Below are 27947 nucleotides of genomic sequence, written 5' to 3'. Positions count from 1 at the left end.
GCACAGGAGCACTAGAGGAATAATATGGAGATTTACAAAGGCTGCAGAAGAATCCATTGTTTAATATACATAAGACCAATGATTCCGGACCCCTAGAGTCAGGGAAAAAATAATGCCACCTAAAACGGAATCAGGAAACGTTCCACGGACTACAAACCCAGTATGCTTTGCACCCTAAGCTGCAACGCAGTCACTGCGCCTGCGCACCGCATAGCCGGTTACTAGCCTCTAGTAGGCTGCAGTCCCAGGCGGCGGCCAAGACCGCAGCTGAGGGTCGGCGGCCGCGGCCACTGCCGCTCCCGCTGCCAGCCCTACCACCACCAGGAGCCACCGCAAGATGTGGGTTTTTGGTTATGGGTCCCTGATCTGGAAAGTGGACTTCCCCTATCAGGATAAGCTGGTCGGATACATCACAAACTACAGCAGGCGCTTCTGGCAGGGCAGCACTGACCACCGCGGGGTCCCCGGCAAGGTGAGAAGCCAGTCAGTTCCCACAAAGCCCCCAGACCACCGCTCCCCAACTCCAGGCAGGTCTGTATGGGACCCACATCCAAAAGCTTTCCGAGGGCTGAACACGTGGGTCAGGGGTAAAACTGCTGTATCTATGCATCTTCCTTGGCCACCTGCCCCCTACTTCTCTTCCAAACCAGAACACTCCTTTGAAGCCCGTAAAGATGCTGACGATTCTTTTCTTGAAACAAAAAGCATGAGCACAAGCACATAAGCTTTCACTAGCCTGATATGCCTGGCAAGAGGGTTCCATTTCTTGGCAGCCTCTGCCAAAAAAACAAAAACAGTGCCAAGAAAATGAAATTTCATGTCACCATGGAGGTGAAATAGTAAAATCAACTCGCAAATTCAGCTTTTTCGCAGTAAGTTTGTTGACATGTCTGCATTTTGCCAGACTTTCACTGGTTTGAGTTTAAACGTGCGTGTAATTTCTAAGTTTTTTTTTAATATCTTTGCAACTCTTTTTATAACACCTAACATTATAGAACTGGTTTCCACAACTGTATCAAGTTATTGATCATTTTAGATGTCAGGTACCCCGAAGTTAAATGAAGTCCCCTGTTTGTTATATTAGTAACAGGGCTAAAGCAGCATTATTTAAGTTTATTTCATGATAGTTCCCATAAATAATAAATATAAAATAAAATTTCTTTGATTTTTTTTTCAGTCAGTCATAAAAAGACATTCGACTCAATGTGTTCAGAGAATTAGAAACAGCTTATTTACACAGCATATGGGCTACAAAACTAATCCATGAATAAAACTAAATCTGTGATAACTGTAACTCCAATAATTTGGACACTTACTTAGTTAGCCTCCTAACTTTTGAAGGAGTATATTTTTGTTTGCTGATGCTACTGTGATTTTGGCAGTGCTGGGAATTGAAACTTGACTACTGTTTTAAAAAAATTAATATTGACCTAAAAACATGATATCTAACACTGGAAATCTGACAGAGGAAGTGTTTAAGGTTAATTCCAAAGAAACACTGCAGTGTGGAAAGGGGAAGAAATCAGGATTCTAAAGTAGCTTGTATGACACAGAATTAAAATCAAATAGGGGGGGATAGAAAGGGCAGCAGAATAAAATAGACACTAGTATTGCAAAAAATAAAATAAGAATTTGGCTCTAAGGTAGACTATACTAGCCTACTGGAACAAGGACAGAAAAATTTGAAGAAGGACAGTGGCTTAATGCATTTATAGGCCAAGAGAAACATGACCTAAGTATTTTTAAGAATGTTATACAACAGTATTCAAGACATTAAAAAAAAAAATCTAAGCTAAATAAATTGTCCTTTGAGTTTCCAGTTTATATGAGCACTTAAAATTGCCATTCTGAAAAGAAAGCCTTAGCCAGGGCTTTCATTTTAAGAATAAATTTTAAATATGTATCTATGTGGCGGGAGGCTAAGAAAGTAGAATCCCAAATTCTAAGTCAGCCTCAACAAAAAGCTAGATGCTAAGCAACTCAGTGAGACCCTGTCTCTAAATAACATACAAAATAGGGCTGGCGATATAGCTCTGGTCTAGTGTCCCTGAGTTCAGTCCCCAGTAACCACCCCCCCCCCAAAAAAATGTATCTATATGGGTTTTTTTGTTTTGTTTTTGTTTTTTTTGTTTTTTTAGTTGTCGATGGACCTTTATTTAATTGATTCATTTATTAACCTGGTGCCTCACACATGCTAGGAAAGCGCTCTACCACTACAACCCCAGTTCTGTATGTGGTTTTAATAGCATATTTTACTACTCTGGTCTCAACCAAAATATGTTTGTTACATAGTACACAGAGATATGTATACTGTCCAGCCCTGCAAGGTGGCACAGGCCTGAAATCCCAGTAGCTAGAGATGTGGCTCAGTGGTCAAGTGCCCGAGTTCAATCCCTAGTTACCTATTCCCCGGCCCCCAATAAAAAAACTGTCTAGTAATGTTTTGGGGTTTTGGGGGTGGGGTTGGTACTAGGAACTGAACCCAGGGGTGCTTTACCACTGAGCTGCATCCCCAACCCTTTTATTTATTTATTTATTTATTTACTTACTTACTTACTTACTTACTTACTTAGAGGCAGGGTCTTGCTATATTGCATAGAGCCTCCCTGAATTGCTGGGGCTGGACTTCAACTTGCAGTTCTCCTACCTCAGCCTCCTAAATCCTTTGGATTACCAGAGTGCCCCAATGCACCTGAAGTAACTATATAAACCAGTATCTCTTTGTATTTAAATTTACTGAAATAAGCCAAACACACCTAAATTTGGGAGGCTGCAGGAGGCCAGCCTGGGCGATTTGGTGAGACCCTGTCTCAAAATAAAAATAAAAGGAATGAGGATGTAGCTTAGTATTAAAAGTGTTCCTGTATTCAATTCCCAGTACTTAGAAAATACTAATAATAAATACTGAAATATAGAAAGTTAGAGGGGAAAACTGCATTGGCTAACAGTTTTACCTCTTTTAAAGAATTCATCCTTGCTAATTAAAGTATTTTCCTGGTGTTCTGTTGAAAAACTAGATAGGACTGGGCTTGGTCGTGCACACCTATAATCCCCAAGACTTGGGAGGCTGACACAAGAGGAACACAAGTTCAAGGCCAGCCTCAGCAATTTAACAAGGCCCTCAGCAATTTAGAGAGACCCTGTTTCAAAAAATTAAAAGGTATGGGAATGTAGCTCAGTGGTAAAGTGCGCCTGAGTTCAAACCCCAGGACAGCCCCCCCCAAAAAAGCATAATTTGCTTCACATTTTTTATTAAAATGTACTTCTGGCCTTATATAATGTTAATTGTTTGATAGTTATACAATGGCTAGAGAAATATCCAGCAAATTAGAATGATTTAGATACTATTTAGGACATAAACTTTTTTTTTTTATTTTTTACAACAACCTACCCTAGTAAGAGTCCTCAAAAAAAGGCATCATTAATTTATACATATACATAGTACAAGGTGACATCTTTTGGAAAAATACTGAACATACTTGCTTTGTTAAATTTTACTTTTTAGCTTCATTAAACATTAATTTATTTTTAAGTTTAATTAATAATTTCATTTATATATAATAAAACTGGCAGTTTTTCACCAAAGGATTTTCTTTAAATGGGAAATCATTTTCCCCACAAATAGAATGTATCACAAACTCAAAAAAAAAAAACCTAAATTTTAATGGGTGAGACAAACTTGTGCACATTCAACTAAATCCCCAACTTTTCTTTTAGATCAGAAACACCACTCATTATCCTAAGAAAACACCCTTGATATGTCTCATGATGACCCTCATTTCACATCCTCCATGCCCTTTCTTCAGTTTCATTGCCCACCTTCCAAAAAAAACACTTAAGTAAATTTACAAATATATATTGTTTCTCAATAACATTTATCTTACCAACAAAGAGCTCAAGGTTTAGAAGATTTTTAAGTAAATTTATCATTAGTGCCAGTAGTCCATGTCTGTATCATTCACTAATAGTCACAAGATTACAAATATTTACCCTTAAAATGACTTCTTTTTTTTAACAATTTTTTATATTTATTTTTTAGTTGTAGTTGGACACAATACTTTCATTTTATTTATTTATATGTGATGCTGAGGATCGAACCCAGGGCCTCACATGTGCTAGGCGAGCACTCTACCGCTGAGCCACAACCCCAGCCCCTTAAAATGACTTCTTATAGTTTTTTTGTTCCACCTACCACCATCCAAATCAAAACTTCAGCTACTCAGCTACCCTATGTCTTCCTTTCAACAATTACAACTGAGTATCTACATAAGTAGGAGACACTTGTGCAAACAAAAATACTTGGAAAAGAAATGAATAAAAGAAGCATTTAGAGTATTCTGAGAAGGAGCTTCTAAATTTGCCTAGAAACTGAGCCAAAACTTTATGGAGGGAGTGGCCAGATACGCCATGTAAACAGAAGGGAGAGGGCATTTCATACACACTAGGCAAATACATTTACAGAGTTTTAAATAATTCAGTACATCTTGAGGAGGCAAGTGGGAAGAAATGAGGTTTGTGGTTAAATCATGCTAAGGAACTTTAATTATATCCTGTAGACTTAACTGCCCTGAAAAATTCAAAGCCAGAAAGTCATTTGTGACCCAAGTAAAGAACTGACTGGAGGGAAACAAAAGTTACATACTAGCCACCTCCTACTCAAATGCCTTAGTAGCTCCTTATTTCCTGTTTCTCCCAAATATTAGTGGCTTATTTCCATTGTCCCTGATTTAAACTCTACTTTAAAAAAAAAAAAAATAGGACCTCATAAACACTGGGCAAGCACCCTACCCGAGTTATATCCCTAGCCCTCAACTTTGCTCTTTGACTTTTCAAATCTGCCTCTAACTTCTATAGTCAACTTTCTGAATCATCTTGTATATATGAGGGACCCTCTGCTAAAGTCAAACCCCTGGCCTGTTCTACTCTTGCCTCTAAGCCCTTATTCATAAATCATGATTCATTTTTTTTTGGCAAGAATTTTATCTTTCTAGCCACCTAAGAGTCAGTATTCTTACTGTATATTTAATAGATATAGATTTGGATATATATTATCTTCACCCTCAAGTATTCTCTACTTATTTGGCATGTTGATTTGTATTCCAGAGGTATATTTCTTGGAAATAAGAATCAAAAATTTCACTGTAAATTTGAAAATAATTAGAAGTAATGTGACAGTACTTAATGAGTCACACCAATATATGCATCCTCATTGTTGTATTATTGTAAATTTAAAACAAGTAAATTTAAACTTCCAAGAACACAATAATTTTTAATTTATAGTTCATCTATTGCAAATATTATACAGCTATTAAAATGTACAAGACTTACAGGAAAATACAAATAAATGAGAAATCATAATTCAAAATCCCATGTGTCCTTTGATTACAAATTCTTTATACAAATGGATAAAGACAAGAAGCAAACAGAACAAAGATGACACAAATATCTGAATGATTTAGGCTGTGTGCCAGTCATTAGGCATACATGTAGGGAAACTTGTGGCTTGCAACTCAGCCTTCTTGCTAATGTTAACATGTCAGTAGACAACCTTTGGCTCTAGGTAAGAATTTCATAAAGAAAAACCAACATACCTGTGTATATATATATGGAGAAATACTAGTCAAAAATAAATAAATAAATAAAGGAGTGAAAGGAAGATCAATAAAAGAGAGGAGGGAGAGAAAGAAAAGAGGGGAATTAGGATTGAAATCAAATTCCTTACGTGTATTGTTTTGTCAATGAACCCAAATACTATGTAAATTATAATGCTCTCAAGAAATTTTAAAAGAAAAGCTTACTTTGGTTTAAATCACCTTTGTGACTTAAATTATGGAATATTCCAAGTCGGGATTTTCTCTAAGGCTTTCAATTTGTAAATAAAGATTACTTTTTCAGCCACTGAAATGAAACAACAAATAAAATTTGTTTTGACTTGATAATATATAATTTCAATTTCAAGTGGAATGATACAAAGCCAGCTTTTTTTTCCCCTCAGAGTAACTAATTTTATTACTCCAGCTTACATCAGCTCATTCTGGTACAGTAATTTTCTTAGGTTTTCACAGCCTTTTAGAAATATCCATCTCCCAAGCTCACTAAAGTTTCACAGGAAAACATTAGTCATTCTGAGGAAGATAAGAAGTGGATAATAGAAAACTTTAGACCTGGTAGATGAGATAAAAACTAAGAGAAAATGCAGCAACAATAAACCCTGATGTGACAGGTCTGTGTGTGTGTGTGTGTGTGTGTGTGTCTGTCTGTCTGTCTGTCTGTCTTGCTCACTGTCTCAACAAACCTTATTTATGAAGCTACTCCTGAATACCCACTTTATGAGCTGTCTCTAAATAGGGAACATGGTAGCGCAGGGAGCTTACTTTAAAAAAAAAATCTTTCTGAAATACCATCATTTCTTAATTTCATAGCTCCTCGGGTTGCTTCTTGTAGTCTACTAGCTGTTTATCCCTTTCAATAGCTATGGCTTTTTGTTGTTGTTGTTGTTCTTCTTCTTCTTCTTGTTAGATAAGCATGACAGTATATTTAGACATACATGGAGTATAACTTGACCTGTGTTAAAACCAACATGGAAAAATAAAATTGCCTAGAACACGGGTGGTCTAACTGTCCCATATAAGAGAAACTGTATGGATAGATCAGTTCTTTTTTTGTTAATTTATTTATTTTTATGTGGTACTGAGAATCGAAATCAGTGCCTCATCACGTGCTAGGTAAGTTCTCTATCACTGAGCTACAATGGAAGCCTTGGGCAGACCAGTTCTAATATTAACTTCTCACTAGGGCAATGTAAAATTCATTTAGAAATATAAAACAGATGCCTGCCTTGAAGCACCTACTGCCGTAAATAGAAAGGTAAAGGCAATTCTTAACTCATAGGTGCAAATTACTCATTTACTTGCACTTGATACCTCATGGTACATATACCCTGTTAGCAGTAGTTCAAAGTATATACCCAAAACCATTTCACTGGAATCACATGGGAAGTGGATTACAAATGAACATTCTCCAGGCTTCAGACCTAGGTGTGGCCTGTCAATAATACGTGTCTATCAAATCCTTCAGTGATCTGATCAAAGTCTGAAAAATACTTCTGTATAGGCAAACACCCTGAATTATCTATATTTTTCTTTTCTAAAACTATTAAAAATCTTGTTTTTCTCAAGGGGAAAACCAGAATTTTTATTTATAATTGCTGCTTCTATTTGCCTTTTATTCTAGATAGGCCTTAATCATTGCTGTTCTTTAATTTTAAATGAATTTAACTAATACATGTAAATTGATGGAAATATTTTAGAAAGCTGTTCTACTTTAGAATAAAGGTAGACTCTCTTACTTAGCTCACTTTAAACTTTATCTTTAAAAAATGAGTATGTTTTGCAAAGTGTGGGGGCAAATGCCTATAATCCCAGAGGCTTAGGAGGCTGAGGCTAGAGGATCAAAGCCAGTCTCAGCAATATAGTGAAGACCCAGTTACTATATAAAAAATTTCAAAAGGAGTCTGGAAATGTGGCTCAGTGGTTAAGCACACCGATTCAATCCCTAGTACAAAAAACACCCACATTTTTAAAAAGTGCTTCTTAAAGTAAATATAGTTAAAATATTCCATGTCAACATTAAGTCACTAATGTTTGGTTATTTGATTCAGAAATTTTTTTTTTTTTAACCTTTCTCAAAACAGCCTGGAAGAGTTGTGACTCTCGTTGAAGATCCTGGGGTATGATATAATTATTTCTTTTTATATAGACTTTAATTGTAAAAATGTTGAGATGTTTTTTAATTCTAATAATTAAATGTTATGAATAGTTTTCAGACTATTGAAACTATACTAAGTCTAGAACTCTTCTGTATTTGTTGTGAGTTATTTGGCTTTGTTTTTCATGTTTGTAGAAAACTAGGCCAGTAGGAAAAGTTAGAATGCAGAATGCAAAGTAACAACAAAGCCCAACCAAATGACATGTAACATTTTTCATTCTGGCAAGTTTTTTTTTTTAAGAGTTTGAGAATTTTGTGGTCCCCTTTGACATTAATAGATAGCCCACAGATAGCCACACTACCACTAAGAATCAAATATAACTGTGAAGTCTCTCTTCCATTTGCTAGAAGTCTAATATTTTCAGCAGAGAACTAAGTAAAGAATTCTCACTTTCTGTGTTACCTAATTTTATCAGTAAGACTTGTGTTTTTAACAGGTTTGAAGTGTCAGAACTCTTAAATTATAGTTCTCAGTTTCTTAAATATTTTTAATCATTTTATTTGCATACAGATCTAAAATTTTGTATTGTGGAATTAAAGATTAAATTTTGCAAAGGACTTTGATATACAAAAATAAAGCAGCTACCAATAACAGATCAATAATGGTATAGACTAGGAAATGCTTTCCTAATTTATACTAGGGAAAAGCATCTATAAAAACAGCTTTAAGCTGGTAACTATAACTTCTAATCAAACAGTATTAAAAAAACAAATGTTTTTATAGAATTTCTTAATGACCCAATGAAAACATGAAATTTTCATTTCAGTCCCATTAGTTGATCAAAAAAAAATCTGATTTAAAGTTTTTAGTGATAAATGTTGTGCCTATGATACAAAGAAATTATTCAGATTTTTAAATGCTGATTTCCTTTATTGTTTAGTATAACCTCTTCAATGAACTCTAAGTAAGACAAAACAACTACATTTTCTTCTGCCTACTATACAAGATATTTTCTTAGATATAACACATTTTTACCTATTTTGATTAGGCTTGTAAATGCTAACTAGTGTGTTCTTTTATTTTCCAACAGGGTTGTGTTTGGGGTGTTGCTTACAAACTGCCAGTAGGAAAAGAAGAAGAAGTAAAAGCATACCTTGACTTCAGAGAGAAAGGAGGCTACAGAAACATAACAGTCATTTTTTATCCAAAAGATCCCACAACAAAACCATTCAGTGTGCTGTTATACATTGGAACATGTGATAATCCTAATTATCTTGGTCCTGCCCCTCTGGAAGACATTGCTGAACAAATTTTTAATGCAGCTGGTCCAAGTGGAAGAAATACAGAGTATCTTTTTGAGCTTGCCAATTCTATTAGAAGCCTTGTACCAGAAGATGCAGATGAGCATCTTTTCTCCTTGGAAAAATTAGTAAAGGAACGTTTAGAAGAAAAACAGAACCTCAGTTGCATATAAAGACCTAATCATTAACTTATTTAAATAATAGATCATTTAGTCTTCAAAGAGTAACTTCAGCACACAATGACAATATTTTGGAAATTTGTTTAGTTGAAGATCTTATTGTTTTTAATGTTATAGCCAGGATATCATCTAAATGTATAATTTAAGTGCAAGTGTCCTGAAACATATATTCAGAAGACTGACATACAGAGAAAGAAAAAATTCAAGTTTTAATAATATAATGATTTCCTAATTATATGATATTGAACACTTGCTCATCACAAGTGAATTCTTTAGAAACATACAAAGTACTCCCTTCGGCAGCACATATACTAAAACTGGAACAATACAGAGAAGATTTGCATGGCCCCTGCACAAGAATAACAGGCAAATTTGTGAAGCATTCCATATTTTTAAAGAAGCGAAATATAGAAAGACTTAGTTCAGTTCTTGTTTGTATCAGAGTAAAATAATCTTGTTTCATTTCACAATACTATGCTTGAGGTTATAGAGAATTAAGCCAAAAGTCCAATAAATATTATAAATATTACTATACCTTCAATATGTTCCTATAAAATAATTCTATAACAATGGTTAGAATATGTAAGCTTAAAATGATGTGCAATTTTAAATGTATGTTAATACAGACAACATTTTATTTTGGCCTTGAGTGTGAATTTCCTTGTTATTCAAGTATAAAATGAGACTTTCAAATTTAGGCCAAAAGAAATTGGCATTTTTTTTATTATAAAAATATCCTTGGAATTTTAGTCTGCTGTATCTCTCCTTTCTTGAATAAATGTATTACACTACATAGAAAATAATTCATTTAGCTAGCTAAACAGTACAAAATAATAGTACAAATCACATTCACTAATAATAATGTCATTTATTTTGTACTTATTCTGAAATGGAAAAAAAAGGGATAGGCTGATAATTATAGATTAACAGAAACAGATACACACATATATATAATGAAATTTGCATGTTTGAAATAGCCTTTGGAATTATAATTGTTTAAAAAATTAAATGGTATTACCTGATTATCTGCTACACAACTTTATTTTCTTTCCTGAATCTTGTCACCTAAATAGGAGTATCAACTGTGTTTGTGCTATTACTCACATAGGAAAAAAAAATACTTAAAATTATGAACTCATATAAAATTATCCCTAATTTAGGAGCTAATTGTAAGATTCTAAGAGATTTCTTTCTCAATACAATACAGTCTATAGAATCTTTCAACATGAAATGAATTTCAGTATCATGTTAAATCTAATAGACAACTTTATAAAACTCCTCAAATCTACACATGACTAATAATTAGTACAGAAATTTTTCACACAAATTACTGTTGTCCTATATAATACAAACAATTGTCCTTCCCCATTTTTCTATTTATTAGTCTCTTAGTAACCATTTTAAATATTTTCTAATATTTTAAATTTTTAATTTTCCTAAAGTCATTTCACATGTCTAGTGCTACAGAAAAGAAACGAGCATTTATTAATATCTAGGATACATAGACTGCAGTAGGCACTTTACTTATGGAGGCAATATGTCCCATTTTTTTGTATAACTCCTCTGAGCTAGCTTTTACAGTAACCTGCACTCAGTTACACAGCTAGTAAATGGCTGAAATCCAGATCTCTCTTTTAAAAACCACATGAACTTAAAAACCACATTTTCACATCCTGCATCTTTTCTCCAAGAGGTAAAAAACTTTCACATTTTTGTATAGTGAAACAGTATATAACTTATTATTACACAAAAAAAGTTAATTTCAACAGATGTTTCTATCCCCACACATATAATAAGCCTATCCAAGATTCACAGGCTACAGCTCAGAATCATAGGTCAATACAGAGAATCAGCTTTTCATTTTACAAACAAATCAAGGCCCAAAGGAGTTTGGGACTTACCAAAGTGATTCTTCTACCATTTAACATGTACAAATAAGTTACAAAAAAAAAACGGTTATTTGGGGGAATCTCCAATTGCATGTTTTTCTAGGCTTTCAGTTAGAAGTTAGACTAGAAAGTATATGAACACATTCATGGTATAACATCAACATTTAGAGTAAGGCTGTGTTCCAAAGAGCCAGGAATTTTCATTAGGATGGGCAAAAACCTGAATAAAATGAAGAAGTTAAACAGTACTATATTAGAGAGAAGCTGGGGTCTGAAGTCTTCAAGTTAGGAAGAATTATAAACTCTGGTACAAAATTATCTAGAATGAAAGTCTTCCTAGCATAGCTGCAAGTCTCTCTTAATGGCCCTCAAATCTTAATTTCAAAACTTTTTTTTCATTCTGCCATAACTACATACATGAAACTAGGGTTCTCTTCTTCAGAGTAGAAATGTTAGCTAGGTGTTATATTTTAGAAATCAAAAAAGTATGAGTACATTTAGAAAAGAAACTTTTTTCTTAATATGACATAATTTATTTTAAATATGTAAGTCGGCATAATTTTCATGGTTACAAATCCTATAAGCCTTAAGTTGAAAGTCAGAAGGAAATTAAAAACCTATCACTGCTATTACTACTTAACATCATTCTGGATATTACATCCAACACATTTAGAAACAGATATTAGAAGTATAACAAATAATGCCATTATTTCCTGGAAGTGATTGTTTACCTAGAAAAAATACTTATAAATAAAAATTCACTAAGATACTTAGGAAAAATACTCAAAACTCAATAGGTTTTGTATAAAAATGATGTTAACTATTATGATGCTAATATTCATGAGAATAAAATAAGAAAACAGAAATATTGAGAGGGAAATTGTAAGAATGTACTGATCTCTGGTAGATTTTTTAAAATACCAGCAAAACAAAAGTATTAAAGTACTGTGATACTGGTGTATAAATACAAGTCAGACCTGATAATGTCAGAATAGTGCACTCATCTATATGTTTCTATGTATGTTCCTATCCTGAATACTAAAGGTGACATTCACTCACATGGAACAGCTGAAAGGATTGGAAGATTCTGCCCAGAATAAATTCGGACATCACTTGGAAAAGCAGTTCCCAGAATCATGAGACACTGATCCTAAGGAAGAGCTCGTTCAAATAAATTGGATGTTTTTAACTAGAAACATGTTTTAACTTTTTAATTTCTATTTTTTAAATTAGTAAAAAACAGTTTCCTTGAGTCCAAAGAGTTAAATATGCATATATATATATATATTTATTTTTTTGCTACCCACCCTCAGAATGTTCAACTCTTTATTTCAGGTAGTAGGGAAAGAAATACCTGAGTCTGAATTTTTTCTTAGGGCATCTACCCTACCTTCCATCAAATATTCCTCAGAGATTCAAGCTCTTATATTGTTCTTATGGGTCCTGGGAGAAGAGCTGCCCATCTCTACCATGCAATTCAAGAGGCTGAGGCAGTAGGATTGCAAGTTCAAGACTAGCCTCAGCACCTTATTGAGACCCTAAGCAACTTAGTGAGATGCTGTCTCTAAATAAAATATAAAAAAGGCTGGGGATGTAGCTCAGTGGTTAAGAGCTCCTGGGTTCAATTGCTGTTACCAAAAAAAAAAAAGAAAAAAGAAAAATACTCCTCAGACTAAATTTAGTGTAAAAGTCCTAAGGGACAGTTTCAGAGAGAAGGGGTTTGGGGTGTGGGTCACAGCCACCACATACAGGGAGAAAATTAGAGCAAAATTTTTTATATCAGGAATATTCAGTCCAGTCCTCTGAGCTCCCACAATATATTCATTATATATTTCAAGACTTCATTGCAGGGAGTTCCTCTGAAGATAGTATTAGGGGAAGATACTGGCTAATGCTTACATTATCTTAAGAGGGCCCTTGCTCTCAGGCTCATGGATCTGATATATAAAGTACTGCTACAAATTCTTCCCAACCTCTTATTTGTATCAAGGAGGAAGAAGGGGAAAGAGGTAAAGAAAAAAAGCAAGAAAATAAAAATGAGGAGGGACATCAAGTTCCCTGCCTTTGATATGGATGCCCTGGACTTGCTGGGAAGTTCTTTGTCCAAACCTTTTAGGGTGTGAACCAAGCTCAGATGGAGTCCAAGGAAGGGGTGTTCTAAGGAAGATAAGCTAGAGCCACTGCCCTCAGACTCAGTCTTCATCATTATTCAATGCTGCAGTCTAAGGAGTTGCTCCCATCATCCTCCTCTCCACCTCCTTCTTATTCTCTTCTGGTCATGGTAAAGGATGACAGTTGACCTAAACAGTCTGACAAATGTGTCCCTGGACCCTGGAGCCACACCTCCTCTCCAGTCTTTTCCTGCATACTCCTGGCTGATAAGGACTGTACATCTGAACTTGGTCCTGCCTCTTCACATGCAGCATACTCCTTAGGCAAACAATTCTCAAGCCAGAGATCCATGTCCAACCTGTATGTACTGTTTCCACAGCTCCTCAGCCTGGCTCTTATATTGTTCTTATGGGTCCTGGGTGAAGAGCTGCCCATCTCTACCATGCAATTCCTGTTGCAGCTCCCTTCTTAAATATAAATCCTGATAGAACATGTGGTATCTTTTCAAGGATGGCCTCTTTGGTTCTCCTTGAAATTTCATCTTCTTGGAAAATAAAAACATAGTTTTCTGGATGATATATCACTTCCTCCACATTTCCTGAAACTTCTTTTGGCATTCAGTTCAGTAGACATTGGGGATAAAAGATTTCTTTGAGTGTTGAACTACAGTAGGACAATCTTCATTGGGTTGATGATAAGTATTCCCTCAAACTACTGTTTTTCCAGGAAATTTTGAATATATATATATTTTTGCTTCATTTGCTCTAGAAGCCCCTCCACGGGGTTTTTTGTTTTGTTTTGTTTTTAAATGTAGATGGACACAATACCTTTGTTTATTTATTTTTATGTGGTGCTGAGGCTCGAACCCAGGGCCTCACACGTGCAAGGTAAGCACTCCACTGCTGAGCCACAACCCCAGTTCCCCTTCCATGGGATTTTGATTAGGTCCCAATTGTACTGCGAAATTAGCCCAGTGCTTTTTTGTTTTTTTTCTAATTTTCTTAGTGATAGGTGGACCCAATAGCTTTATTTTTATTTATTTCTTTTATGTGATGCTGAGGATCAAACCCTGAGCCTCATGCATGTGAGGCAAGCGTTCTACAACTGAGCCACAACTCCAGCCCCAGTGCTTCTTTGTGAAGTCCATAATTACATACTTTTTTCTATTATTTTCAGGAATTGTTAACGTGTTCTTTAGCATCTAATTCTTTCTAAGTACAATACTTTTTCAATTCAAGAAATCTCTAACTATTTAAATGTGCACATTTCCCAAGAACAACCCTTAAAAGCTACTTTTTCCTAGTCTACACATGACTCTGTTACCTTTTTTTTTCTTCCAGAAACACAGAGGTTTATTTAGGGAAGCAGATACATATCCAAGAAAGAATAGTGGCAATCTCAAGACAGAGACACCTTTGGGATTACGCAAGGAATACACATCCAAGAAAGAATGTGGGCCATATTGAGAGTGAGAGATATGTTTCAGGGGATGACTCTGTTACTTTAAAGTGATGCTGTCATCAGGTGGGAGTTTTTTGTTTTGTGCTTCTGAGAGGGGAGAGTACTGGGGATTGAATCCAGGGGCATGTTAGTACTGAGCCACATCCCCAGACCTTTTTATTTTTTAAGACAGGGTCTCACTAAATTACTAAGGCCAGCCTTGAGCCTGCAATCCTCCTGCCTCTGCCTACTGGGCCTCTGGGATTACAGACATGTGCAACTGCACTTGGCTTGTGTGGGATTTCATTCTGCATGCATTCAAGAATATCCTCTTCTAACCAGGATTTGGTCATGAGGTGAAGCCATTTCAAGGTCTTTGGGTCTTTTAATAAGATTCAAGGCTCAAAGTTCTGTACTATCAAGGCTCGGCAGGTAAATTATTTCCACAAGTTCTGTACAGTGTGTGAATTTAGATTTCTGAAGTTTCTAAAATTGGTTTCATCAGTATTTGTAGCAAAGTCCATTCACACAGTACCCACCTGACTCAGGTGTATGTTCTCTGGGCTCCCTAGATGGCAGTTATAACTTTCTGAAGTTTTTATAGTCCAGCCAAATCCAAATACCTCTGAACAGAAAACATTTTACTTTTGGGATCCATTTATATTAGGATTTTTTTTTCCTCAGCTGAGGAGCCCTGAATTTAGGAAACCCCAATGTTTTGTTTATTTTTTATTTTTTTATATTTTCTGATCATATACAAAGTATATTCACACCAATTCATATCTTCATACATGTATACTTTGGATAATAAAGATCATCACATTCCACCATCATTAATAACCCCATGTCCCCTCCCTTCCCCTCCAACCCCTCTGCCCTATCTAGAGTTCGTCTATTCCTCCCATGCTCCCACTCCCTATCCCTCTATGAATCAGCCTCCTTATCTCAAAGAAAACATTGGGCATTTGTTTTTTTGGGAATGGCTAACTTCACTTAGCATTAACCTCTCTAATTCTATCCATTTACCTGCAAATGCCATGATTGTATTCTCTTTTATTGCTGAGTAATACTCCATTGTGTATATATGCCACATTTTTTTTATCCATTCATCTATTGAAGGCTACCTAGGTTGGTTCCAGAGTTTACCTATTGTGAATTGTGCTGCTATAAACATTGATGTGGCTGTTTCCCTGTAGTGTGCTGTTTTCAAGTCCTTTGGGTATAGACCAAGGAGAGGGAGAGCTGGGTCAAATGGTGGTTCCAGTCCCAATTTTCCAAGAAATCTCCCTACTGCTTTCCATATTGGCTGCACCAATTTGCAGTCCCACCAGCAGTGTATGAGTGTACCTTTTCCCCCACATCCTCCCCAACACTTATTGTTGTTTGTCTTCATAATAGCTGCCATTTTGACTGGAGTGAGATGAAATCTTAGAGTGGTTTTGATTTGCATTTCTCTAATTGCTAGAAATGATGAACATTTTTTCATATATTTGTTGATTGACTGATTGTATATCATCATCTGAAAAGTGTCTGTTCAGGTCCTTGACCCATTTATTCATTGGGTTATTTGTTTTGTTGTTTACCTTTTTGAGTTCTTTATATACCCTAGAGATTAGTGCTCTAACTGATGTGTGAGGGGTAAATATTTGCTCCCAAGATGTAGGCTCTCTATCCACCTCACAGACTGTTTCTTTTGCTGAGAAGAAACTTTAGTTTGAGTCCATCCCATTTATTGATTCTTGATTTTAATTCTTATGCCACAGGAGTCTTATTAAGGAAGTTGGGGCCTAATCCACAAGATGGAGATTAAGGCCTACATTTTCTTTTATTAGACACAGAGTGTGTGGTTGTATTCCTAAATCCTTGATCCATTTTGAGTTGAGTTTTGTGCATGGTGAGAGATAGGGGTTTAATTTCATTTTGTTGTATATGGATTTCCAGTTTTCCCAGCATCATCTGTTGAAGAGCTTATCTTTTCTCCAATGCGTGTTTTTGGCATCTCTGTCTAATGTAAGATAACTGTAGTTTTGTGGGTTAGTCTCTGTGTCCTCAAGTCTGTACCACTGGTCTACCAGTCTGCTTTGGTGCCAATACCATGCTGTTTTTGTTACTATTGCTCTATAGTATAGTTTAAGGTCTGGTATAGTGATGCCACCTGCTTCAGTCTTCCTGCTAAGGATTACTTTAGCTATTCTGGGTCTCTTATTTTTCCAGATGAATTTCATGATTGCTTTTTCTATTTCTAAGAGGAATATTATTGGGATTTTTATCAGAAATGCATTAAATCTATATAGTGCTTATATTAGGATCATTGAAGCCCCATCCTGATTAGGTTTCTGCAACATGGAAGTTCTTCTCATCTTTTTTTTTGGGGGGGGGGGGTGGTGAGAGGCATGGGGGAAATATTGGGGATTGAACCCAGAGGCACTTTACCATGAAGCTATATCCCTAGTCCTTTTGAGACAGGCTCACTAAATTGCTGATATCCTTGCTAAATTGCTGAGGCTGACCTCTAAATGTGGTCCTCCTGCCTCAGTTTCTCAGAGTTGCTGGTATTAGAGACATGCATCAACATGCCCAGCTGGGCTTTTTTACTCTTAAGATTAATTTTACCTTTCTAAAATATTATACTTCAGTATCACTTTTTTGGTTGTTTTATTTAATTATATTGAAACGCCTCTTCGTAAATGGTTTACCTATAACAAACTTTCTTTAATTGAAAAAAAAAAACTCCTCTTAACCTAACAATTTCTCTTATTCCAGCTTTCTTACTTTCACAGAAAAATTTTAACTAGTGTTCCAACTCCTTATCAACTCATAAGCTTCTCCAATCCAACTTTACTCTGTTATACTTTGATAGGATTCTTAAGTGGTTTGGAGAGATTCTGCCCCCACCTAAAGCCCTCCCTGATCCCCTTTACAGGAATGAGATTCTTTGCCCCTAACCAGCAGGAAGAAGCTACAGAAGAATGACCATTGTCCTCACCCCTGGTATCTATAAAAACAAAAAGGGAGGAATATTGGCATCAAATCAATATTGGCATTAGACCAATATTGGCATCAGATTTGCCATTTGAGGTCAGGAGCCATTTTATCTAGAGGTTCCAAAGTTTCGATTCTGAGCAGTGCTACTTAACTTCTGGTAAGAATAGTGCCACTAAACCTTCAACCCCACCCAGCTTAAACTCCTAAGCAGTTTATGAAATTCCTTTTGCAGGCCATAAAGCTGTGTACACGCTGCTGCTTTCCTTGGAGGGGCAGCCTTGTCCATTTGCCTCCTGTTACCACAATAAATCTCTTGTGTGAGATTCTAGAGTGTGGTGTAGTCTCTGAACTTCGTGTAAACTCTGTGAATGTCCTTTCATATTCCACCCAATCACTATAGTCTCAACTCTCCAATGACTACTTCCTGATTCAATTCAATGATCTCTGTTCTCTTCCTTTTTACCATTCTGACGCATCAAGCACTAGTGACCAAGCATAGCAGGCCTCTAAAGCGAATCAGGCAGAACATTTCATGGTACTTCTATTTACAACTCTTTATCCCCTATTGGATACACAAATCTTGGGCTTCAATTACCATTTTTATTTTGATAGATTCCAATCTCTAGCCTACTCTCTCAACCCACAGCTCTATGTCTGACAGACAGAGGCTGAGCTATACAAGCACAGAAACTTACTGTAATCCCAGCAGCTCAGGAGGCTGAGGCAGGAAAAGCATAAATTCAAAGCCAGCCTCAGCAACTTAGAAAAGCCCTAAGCAACTCAGGGAGACCCTATCTCTACATAAAATATAAGACAGGGCTGGGGATGTGGCTCAGTGGTTGAGTGCACTGGGTTCAATCCCTGATACCAAAAAAAAGCGGGGGAGAGGGATGTGGCTCAGTGGAAAATGCCCTGGATTAAGTCCCTAGTCACCCCCCACCCCCAAAAAAAGAATAAAGAAAAAAGAAAGGGCTGGGGTTGTGGCTCAGTGGTCGAGCACTTGCCTGGCATGTGTGAGGCCTAGGTTCAATCCTCAGCACCATAAATAAATAAATAAATGTCCATTGACAACTAAAAAAATATTTTAAACAAAAGAAACGAAGACAGGACAGACAGATGAAAGAAATCTGGATATGTACAATAAATATAATTTACTGCATACACACACACACACACACACACACACATATCCATGCTATGTAATATATATCAAAAAAAATTCCACTTATCTAAATGAGTATTTGTACCCTTTGATCATCATCTCTCTGTTACTACTATCACACCCCGATATCCTCTGGAAACCACTATTCTATTCTCTGCTTCTTAGAATTTGATTATTTTAGATTACACATACAAGTGAAAACATATGACATTTTTCTTTATGGACCTGGCATATGTGATTCAACATAATGATCTCCAGTTCCATCTATGTTGTTATAAATAACAAATTTTCTTTTCTTAAGGGTAAATAGTGTTCCATTGCATATGTATGCTACACTTTTTTTATCCATTTATCTATTGATGGACACTTAGGTTGGTTTCATATCTTAGCTATTGTGAATAGTGCCTCAAAGAACATGGGAGTGCAGACATCTCTTCTACATACCGATTTCAAGTCTTTTGGGGAAGTTGAGCTCAGAGGCGCATGCCTGTAATCCCAGGGACTCAGGAGGCTAAGGCAAAAAGATTGAAAGTTTGAGGTCTAAGCAATTTAGCAAGTATTAGAACACCGCCTAGGTTCGGGTAAATACCCAAAAGTAGAATTGCTGAGTCATATGGTAGTTCTATTTTTAATTTTTGAGGACTCTCCATAATGACTATACTACTTTATATACCCACCAAGAGTATACAGGTGGACAAGGACAAGGGTGCTCTATCAGTGAGCTAAGCCCATTTTATTTCTTATTTTGAGAAAGGATCTTGCTAAATTGCCTAGAGTGGCCCTGAATTTGCAATCCTCCTACCTCATTCTCCCATATCACTGGGATTGTAGGCACACACTATCAAGTCCAATTCCATTCATAATCTTTTAATGCACAAATAAATTCCAATAAATTTATTTTTTCTCAAGTTTTTAACAGAAGTCAAAATGAAGTTAGTAAGGAAGACTGGAAGCCTATCTGTTTTACAGCTTGAAAGTTACATGATGGTAAAAGGTTATTGCTAGCTGGACATGGGGACACGTGTGTGATCCCAGCAGCCTGGGAGGCTGAGGCAGGAGGATGCAAGTTCAAGGCCAGCCTCAGCAAATTAGCTAGTCCCTAAGCAACTCAGTGAGACCCTGTCTTTAAATAAAAATTTTAAACATGGGTGGAGGGGTGCTCAGGATGTGGCTCAGTGGTTAAGCATCCTTGGGCTCAATTCCTGGTACCAAAAAAATACATTACATGCTGTAGGAACCTTATAATAAATATAGCAAGAACAAGAGTTCTTACATTCTTTTCCTTGTCTCCAATTTCTTTTCTCTTTCCAGTACATTCTCTACTCTGCACTCAGGATTGTATAATAAACAACTAATCTGGTCAGTTATCAAAAATACCTACTCACTGCATACAAAATAAATTCAAATTCTTTAGTCTGGCATTCACCTACCTAAATTAGGTACCATGCCCTAACCACACAGTTCTGCTCATCTTTTAAAACCCAGCACAAATAAGGAGACTAATGATATGTGAATGACTGACTAGTCAACAAGACAACCAAAAAAATAAGCATGGTAGGCCACTATTAGGCTTATAAAATAAGCATGGTAGGCTATTAAGAACCACATTTGGTAGAGAGACCCACAAGAAAACAAATAACTGTTATTTAGTATAAAGGATGTGATATAAAATACAAGAAGAATGCCGGACACGGTGGCACATGCCTGTAATCCCAGCAACTCGGGAGGCTGAAGCAGGAGGATGGAAAGTTCAAAGCAAGCCTCAGCAATGACGAGGCACTAAATAACTCAGTGAGACTCTATCCCTAAATAAAATACAAAAAAAGGCTGGGGATGTGGCTTAGTGGTTGAGTGTCCCTGAGTTTAATCCCTGGTACCAAAAAAAGAAGAAGAAGAAGAAGAAGGAGGATAACCAAATTATTACTTCAAACAAGTAAGATCAGAAAACACCTTGTAGGAAAAAAAATAGATGTTCTTGGGTTAAGAATAACAGTTAAAATCTATGTAACAGTTACTATATATGCCATGTTCTATTCCAAGCACTTGACATACATTAACTCACTTAATTTTCATCTTCTTAGATAGAAAAAGATAAAAAGTTTAAGTAGAACAAACGTAACAAGTGTCATTAACTGAATACATACAACATGCCAAGCACTGTGCTAATCACTGAAAACAAAACTGAATTAAGGTTTTTAATTTAAATAAACAAGACATTGCAGTTATTTCATTTTGTACCTTAACTAGTAGGTCTTAACCCCAAAGAGTCTCACCTTTTTAAAAAAGGATAAAATTTTAAAAATTTTTTTAAATAGGATAAAAGGATTAATTTAAATACCTACATCCTACATCCATAATATAAATCAAATGTTTAAACAAAAATATGCTTTGCCCAATTTTCTCAATAGTACTCATTCAACAACTTCCTTTTTAAGACAAACTAAGCACTCGTATTTTTCCTCTACTTCCTATCAAAATCCCACTGAACATTCTTTCTTCTATAAAGAAAGAATGCAGTTGGAATTACATTGAGAAATAATCTGGTGGAAAGAAAACTGCAACCCAGAATAAATACACATGCACATACATGTGGGAAGGCTACAGCAATATAGGAGAGACTCAGAGACAGACCCCTAAGACAGCAGAGTCTTGAGAGGTACCAACCTTAGAGACAGTAGGAATAGAAAGAAGGAGGGACTGTTGAACTTAAATCAGAATTAAAATATTTATATAAAATGTCCAAACAGGGGCTAGAGATGTGGCTCAGGCGGTAGCGTGCTCGCCTAGCAGGCGTGCGGCCCGGGTTTGATCCTCGGCACCACATACAAACAAAGATGTTGTGTCCACAGAAAACTAAAACAAAAAATAAATATTAAAATTCTCATATTCTCTCTCTCTCTCTAAAACAATTAAATAAACAAATAAATAAATAAAATGTCCAAACAAACCTTTTACTACACTCCATCACCCATAGACAGTCTAGCACCAACATTATTGGCTTTTGGCTAAAATCACATCCGTTTTTGTTGTTGTTGCTGTTTAAATTAACAGTCTACCTAGGAAGTATTGGAGCATTCTCATACTCCACAACAAAACCTTCTCCTTCTGTATTTAGGTAGAGGGTAGAAGGAGAGGAGGGAAAAGGCAACTCCTTTCTTACATTTCACCCAAAGCATCCTAAAGTGAAGCTACAGCTAAAACTCTGATCACTTAGGAAAAGCTCATTATTTAAAAAAAAAAAAAAAGGAAAAGCTTTTAAAACACAAAAGGATTGAAACAAACAACTGACCTGAAGGGATTAGAGCTATTTTTGAGAACAGAAGTAAATATTTTTTTAACAGAAGGAAAGATTTATTTTGGATCATGATTTCAGAGATTTCATAGTCACTTGGTCCCATTGCTATGAGCTTGTGGTGAGGCAGAACATCATGGCAAAGAGTACCTGGTGGAACAAAACTGCTCACCTCCTGGTGGCAAGCAAGCAGAGAGAGAGAGAGAGAGGAAGATAAATATTTAAAAGTTGTGTTATCCTCTAAGAAATTCATGAAGACGTGGCATCCATGAAAACGAGAAACTAAAAACCATAGAAACAAAAACCACAACACTAAAAAAGGAAATCAAAAGGAGAAGCCCTGTAAGACCAAATGCTACCATTTGTTAAAGTCCTATGCAAATGCCAAGACTATTTTATTGATTTCTACCCTTTCTACCTTTCACCCCTGCCAGAGGTAATGACCTTGTCCTATGAATGTCCACAATACTTTATCTGCACAGTACCTTTCTAACATACTTACTTTGTACCTTTTAATATAATTAGTTACATACAGGCTATATTCCTGTATGTAACTAATACATAATCCTGCCTAGTTGGTAATGATTTGGGAGGCTTAATCTATACTATATCACTTTTATAGTATCCTTAATATCTACAACAGTACCTCCAAACAATATGTTAGATGATACCTACAACTTGCTTGATCTCTGCCCAGAACTGCAGTGTTGCAGTTAAACAACACAACTAAGTACAGTGGCATATGCCTCTAATCCCAGTGGCTTGGGAGGCTGAGGCAGGAGGATCACAAGTTCAAATTTAGCCTCAGAAACTTAGCAAGGCCCTAAACAACTCAATGAGACCCTGTCTCTAAATAAAATACAAAAAAGGGCTTGGGATGTGGCTCAGTGATTAAATGTCCCTGGGTTCAATCCCTGGTTTAAAAAAAAAAAAAAGACCAACTCCCTCACTGAGAGAAAAGGGTACCTCTGACAAATAAAGGGGAATTGATTTAGAATCTAAGAATCAGAAAGTTAAATGAAATTTAAAATTGTATATTGTGCCATATATACATATATATATATGTATATATGTATATATATATATATATATATGAAAAAGTCAAGAGACTACTAAAAGTAATATGTTTTCAAAATAACAAATTCAAGGCTAACTTTTGAATTGATACAAATTCAGCACAATCTTCCACAACTTTCTACCCAAAATCCTCTATGACGATAACTGACATACATAATAATGACATCAAGGCAGGGTAATATTAAGTGACTTATGGCCATTAAAGATGAAATGCAGGACCACTTACATTAAAAGCAAAGTAGGTATTTACTACTTATATTACAAATGTAATGAATAGCTGTAGTTCTGGAATGCAAAAATAAATAAATAAATAAAGGTTCTCTGCTTATCCCTGAACATTTTCCTGTTCCACTGATATTTAAAACTTCATCATTAATATTCATGTTTTTTACTTAAGAGTCTAAACCAGTAGTTCTCGACCCAGGTCATTTAGCATGAGGACACTTGGAAATGTCTGCATTTTCGGTGTCACAAATTGGGGGGTTGGGGAGAGCCAAGGGTTGTTACTGGCGTCTACTGAACATAAGCCAAGGATACTACTAAACATCATAAAATACACAGGATAATACTCCACAACAAAGGATCACCCAGCCCAAACTATCAATAGTACCAAGATTGAGAAGCCCTGTTCTCAACTCTGCCAAAGTACAAAAGCATATGGTTTTTATTAATGTAGACCTTAGCAAGTCTCCCATTTCAATCTACTCAATCAGGCCTACCTTTCCTTGTACTCCTCTTCCATGTTGCCACATTCAACCATCCCTTACATCCCAATACAGTTTCTCAGCAACATCTCAACCATTTAGCTATTCACTCCCTCCTTAAAACATTCCTTTCTCCAGACTTCCTTAATGTCTGTTTTCTGGTTTCTTTCTGCTTTAACTGGGCACACTTTCTTAGTCCATTTGTTAATTCTTCATTGCTATTTGGAGATGTAATGACCTCTGTCTTCTCCTGCCCCCCCACCACCACCACCTGTCTTTTTTGGTATTAGGGAATGAATTCAGGGGCACTTAATCACTGAGCCACATTCCCAGTCCTTTTTTTTTTTTTTAATATATTTTATTTACAGATAAGGTCTCATTGATTTACTTAGGGCCTCACTAAGTTACTAAGGCTGTCTTTGAGCTCACAATCCTCCTGCTCAACCTCCCTTTGTCTTCCCTTCTTTATCCTCATTTTTCCCCTAGAGGATCTCAGTTAGTACCATGGCTTTAACTATATTTACAGGCCAATAACCCTAAATTTAGAACTTCAGCCTGAACTTCCCCTCCCACTGAGTTTCAGAGTTATTTAACCAAATTGGATGTCTAACTGACGTGTACAACTTAACGTACCTAAAATTGATCCTTGATTCAGAAACTGTTATTATTATTAATGTATAAATAAAGAGAAAATACATATCAGATAAATATTAACAACTGGGGAATCTAGGAGTTCATTACACAATTCTTATAGTTTTTATGTAAGTTTGAAATTATTTCATAATAAAAAGTAAAACAAGAAACACTGATTCCTACCAGAATGCATTCTGTTCTTTTTATCAGTCTTCCCTCTTTCAGTAAGCTACACCAGTTGCTCATGAAACGATATCTAGACATCATCACTGATTCATCCCTGTAAAATCATATCACATCTAATCTACCAGTAAGTTCAAGATATTCTACATGAAAAAAAATACCAAATCAGACCACTCCTCCATCTCTACTGCTACCAGCCTCCTGAATGATAAGTTTGCCCCATATTAGATTCCTAAGGCTGCTATAACAAATTGCCATAAACTGGATAGCTTAAAACAACGGAAATTGATTCTTTCATAGTTCTGGAAACTAGAAATCTGAAATCAAGCTGTCATGCAGAGCAATGCTCTCACATGTGCTCATGCACTGTCTCTGAAAGCTCTAGGGGACGTTCCTTCCTTGCCTCTTCCTGGTATGGTGGTTGCTAGCAATCCTGTTCCTTGGTTTGTAGAAGGATCACTCCAATCTCTGCCTTCCCCTTCACACAGCATTCTCCCTGACTACATTTTTCTCATAACGACACCAATCACTGGATTAGGGATCTCCCTATATCAGTATGACCACATCTTAACTTGAATTACATCTCCATTATATCCTGTTTCCAAATAAGTTCACACAGAGGGTCTGTGGGTTAGGACTTCAACATATCTTTGTGGGGAACACAATTAAATCCACAAAACCCCTTATAATCAGTTTTTAACACTTCCTATATAGGTTTTCTTTCACATAACCCTATTTTCTCTGCGGCATTTATCCATGCCAGAAATCATTAAGTCTTCTTAATCATAAACTCCACTGAAAGCAGACTCAATCTCTACAGTCCCAGAGAGTAAAACAGACCATACAATTTTTTTCATTTTTACTAATCAAAAACACCTTTTTGCTTTCATGGTTTTAGGACTTCCTATCTCATTAAACACCAAGCTCATTCAAATACTCCCCTAAGTTTTCTATTTTTTTGTTGTTGTTATTGTTATTTTTTTTTTTTTTTTTTTTTTTTTTTAAAGAGAGAGTGAGAGAGGAGAGAGAGAGGGAGAGAGAATTTTTAATATTTATTTTTTAGCTCTCAGCAGACACAACATCTTTGTTGGTATGTGGTGCTGAGGATCGAACCCGGGCCGCACGCATGCCAGGCGAGCGCGCTACTGCTTGAGCCACATCCCCAGCCCCCTGTTATTGTTATTCATTTAAACATTTATGAGCTTGGGATGTAGCTCAGTGGGTACAGTGCTTGCCTTGCATGATGCATAAGGCCCTGGGTTCAATCCCCAGCACCACCCAAAAAAAAAAAAAAAAAAATGTGCATTTAAACATTTAATCCAGGCTAGAGGCACAGCTCAGTGACACATCACTTGACTTGCACAAGGCCCTGGGTTTGATACCCAACACTCAAAAAAACAAATAAATAAATAAATACCTAATTCATTTAGAATTATTCTTTACACACTTTGTATATTTGAAAAATAGGTGTCACCTCAGGTGATTACAATGTAAAAAATCTACCACCCTACAAAGTTCTGATGTACTCAACATAAGCTCACATACTTCCCCAAGACATAAGCAGCCTTCTCTGAACTGACCCCCTCTTCCTCTATAGCACCAGTCTCCTGCTGCTGATTCCATCCTACCCACCCTTCTCTCAACAAAAAGCCCTAATGGACCATCTGGGCCAACTTATGCTTAAAATGTACTTCCCCATCTGCCTAACAAACTCCTATAAATTCTTAAAATCTCCAGTTGTATGGTCATCTCTCCTAGAAGGCTTTCTAACCACCACAAGTTTCTCACTTTCTTTTTTTTAATCTCTACTCTAACATCCTTATACTATATAATTTATAGTAGTACCTGCCTCATAAGGGTTATGACATAATACATAAAAATTTCTTATTTAAGTACTTAGCACAGAGTAAATGCTTAAATAAAGATTAACTAATTTATTACTACCACACTAGTTTGCAATTATTTGTTCAATCTACCTTGCTGAACTGTGCCATTTTTACCAGTCTCAATGGTCTGACATACACACATTAGCATTAAGAAATGCTAAGCAAATCAATGAACAACATTTGGATTCAGGAACAACAGAAGCTGCCCTTAATACTGTGGATTCCTTCTGTTAAAAGAAAATTTATAGAGATGAAAATGAACTATTCTTCCTTTTTTATTTGGCTTAAATTTGAGAAGAGGGCCATGCAGTCTTTAACAAATTTAGCACGACAGTCTAGCTTCTCTCACTCTCCAGCCTGAGAATGATAAGTAGTCTATGACCAACACTGTACAACCTATTATGGTGGAAATTAAAACAGATAATGGCATTTTTTTAAGAGAGATAGAAGAAACCAAGACATTTTTTTCTAATTTCAGAATGAGTCTGGCGCGACTTAGCTCATAACTTCACATTCACCTGGCCCTGACCCCTTCCATAAAGAAATGTGTGAAACTTCCATGATAAAATAACATTTCAATCCTGGAATGGAGGAGCCCCACGTGAGGTAAAAATGCAGGGGTTGCAATGTCTAGCTGCCTTCCCCCACCAGAGTCTCGGTCCATGCCAACTCTGGAGGACCGTGGTATTCTTGCCGTGGGGGACAGCAGGTTTTCTCATCCCAGGTTTCCCAAAACCGCCCTGCGCGGTCAGAAGCTACTAAGTACTGAGATGAACACATCGCACAGCAGAAGAGGCGGAGAGAAGGTGAGTATACAAATAGAAACGAAAAGCAAAGTGCAGATGACTGTGTCCCTCCCACTTCTCGTCGCTACCTAGAATTTTCTCATCTCCGGAACAGCACCCGTTTGGCGCTCTCTCTTCCCGCACTCAAAATAGTGCGGGCCAAACCACCACCCACCCACTTGGAAAGTCGCGCAGGAGGCCAGAAGGAGAGGCCGGCGCCACTAAAACTCACCTGCTCGCCGTGCGGCCAATTCTTTGCCGGAAACGCCGGTCTGAAACCAAGTCACCGGGAGTCGGGTCCCCAAAGCCCACCGCATTCGAGCCCTACCACCAAGTTGCAGTTGCCGGAAACCACAGAAACGCAACGGGCGTCCCGGCTTCCGTAGGCAGATGGCTCCTTGGCCCCGGATGTTGATATGCCACCTGCCCCGGAAACGGTGGCGGGAGGCCCGGGGGGCGGAGGCGGCGTTGCCGTGCTCTCCGGAAGGAGACGTGGCGGCGGTTAGGTCCCAGGCTCGCTGGACGCTTTGTAGTCCCGCCGCCTCCTCCTCCATCTCCTCCTCCTCCTCCTCTTCTCCTCGTTGGGCAGAGGAGGTTGTGGCGGCGGCTGG

General features: G+C 36.8%; 2 protein-coding genes and 1 non-coding gene across 7 annotated transcripts in view; 2 read left to right on the top strand and 1 right to left on the bottom strand.

Annotated features, from left to right (window-relative positions):
* Positions 1–27890, bottom strand: part of Asb3 (ankyrin repeat and SOCS box containing 3) — a 120401-nt gene extending 92511 nt beyond the window's left edge. For 3 of the 5 annotated variants that reach the window (XR_013428987.1, XM_013357201.4, XM_078029180.1), the window contains exon 1: positions 27569–27890. Coding sequence is in view for 2 of the 5 variants with exons in the window: in XM_013357201.4 (XP_013212655.3) it covers positions 27569–27890 (322 nt within the window). In the remaining 3 variants the exon portion in view is untranslated. Of the gene's footprint in view, positions 1–19220; positions 19288–27568 lie in introns of all 5 variants that reach the window. The other 2 variants (XM_040270672.2, XM_005322000.5) reach the window with 2 other exon arrangements.
* Chac2 (ChaC glutathione specific gamma-glutamylcyclotransferase 2) lies at positions 199–10225 on the top strand. The gene is made up of 3 exons (XM_005321999.5): positions 199–472; positions 7694–7729; positions 8799–10225. The coding sequence occupies exons 1-3, from the start codon at positions 338–340 to the stop codon at positions 9180–9182; spliced, it is 555 nt and encodes a 184-aa protein (XP_005322056.1). The 5' UTR covers positions 199–337; the 3' UTR covers positions 9183–10225.
* Positions 9476–9582, top strand: LOC120885128 (U6 spliceosomal RNA). Its single transcript, XR_005727641.1, has one exon. It is a non-coding gene; the product is annotated as a U6 spliceosomal RNA (small nuclear RNA).
* Positions 27891–27947: the final 57 nt, after the last annotated feature.

The sequence above is a fragment of the Ictidomys tridecemlineatus genome, chromosome 12 (assembly GCF_052094955.1).
Source record: "Ictidomys tridecemlineatus isolate mIctTri1 chromosome 12, mIctTri1.hap1, whole genome shotgun sequence".
NCBI classification, from domain to species: domain Eukaryota; kingdom Metazoa; phylum Chordata; class Mammalia; order Rodentia; family Sciuridae; genus Ictidomys; species Ictidomys tridecemlineatus.
This window is presented reverse-complemented; position numbering and strand designations above follow the sequence as displayed.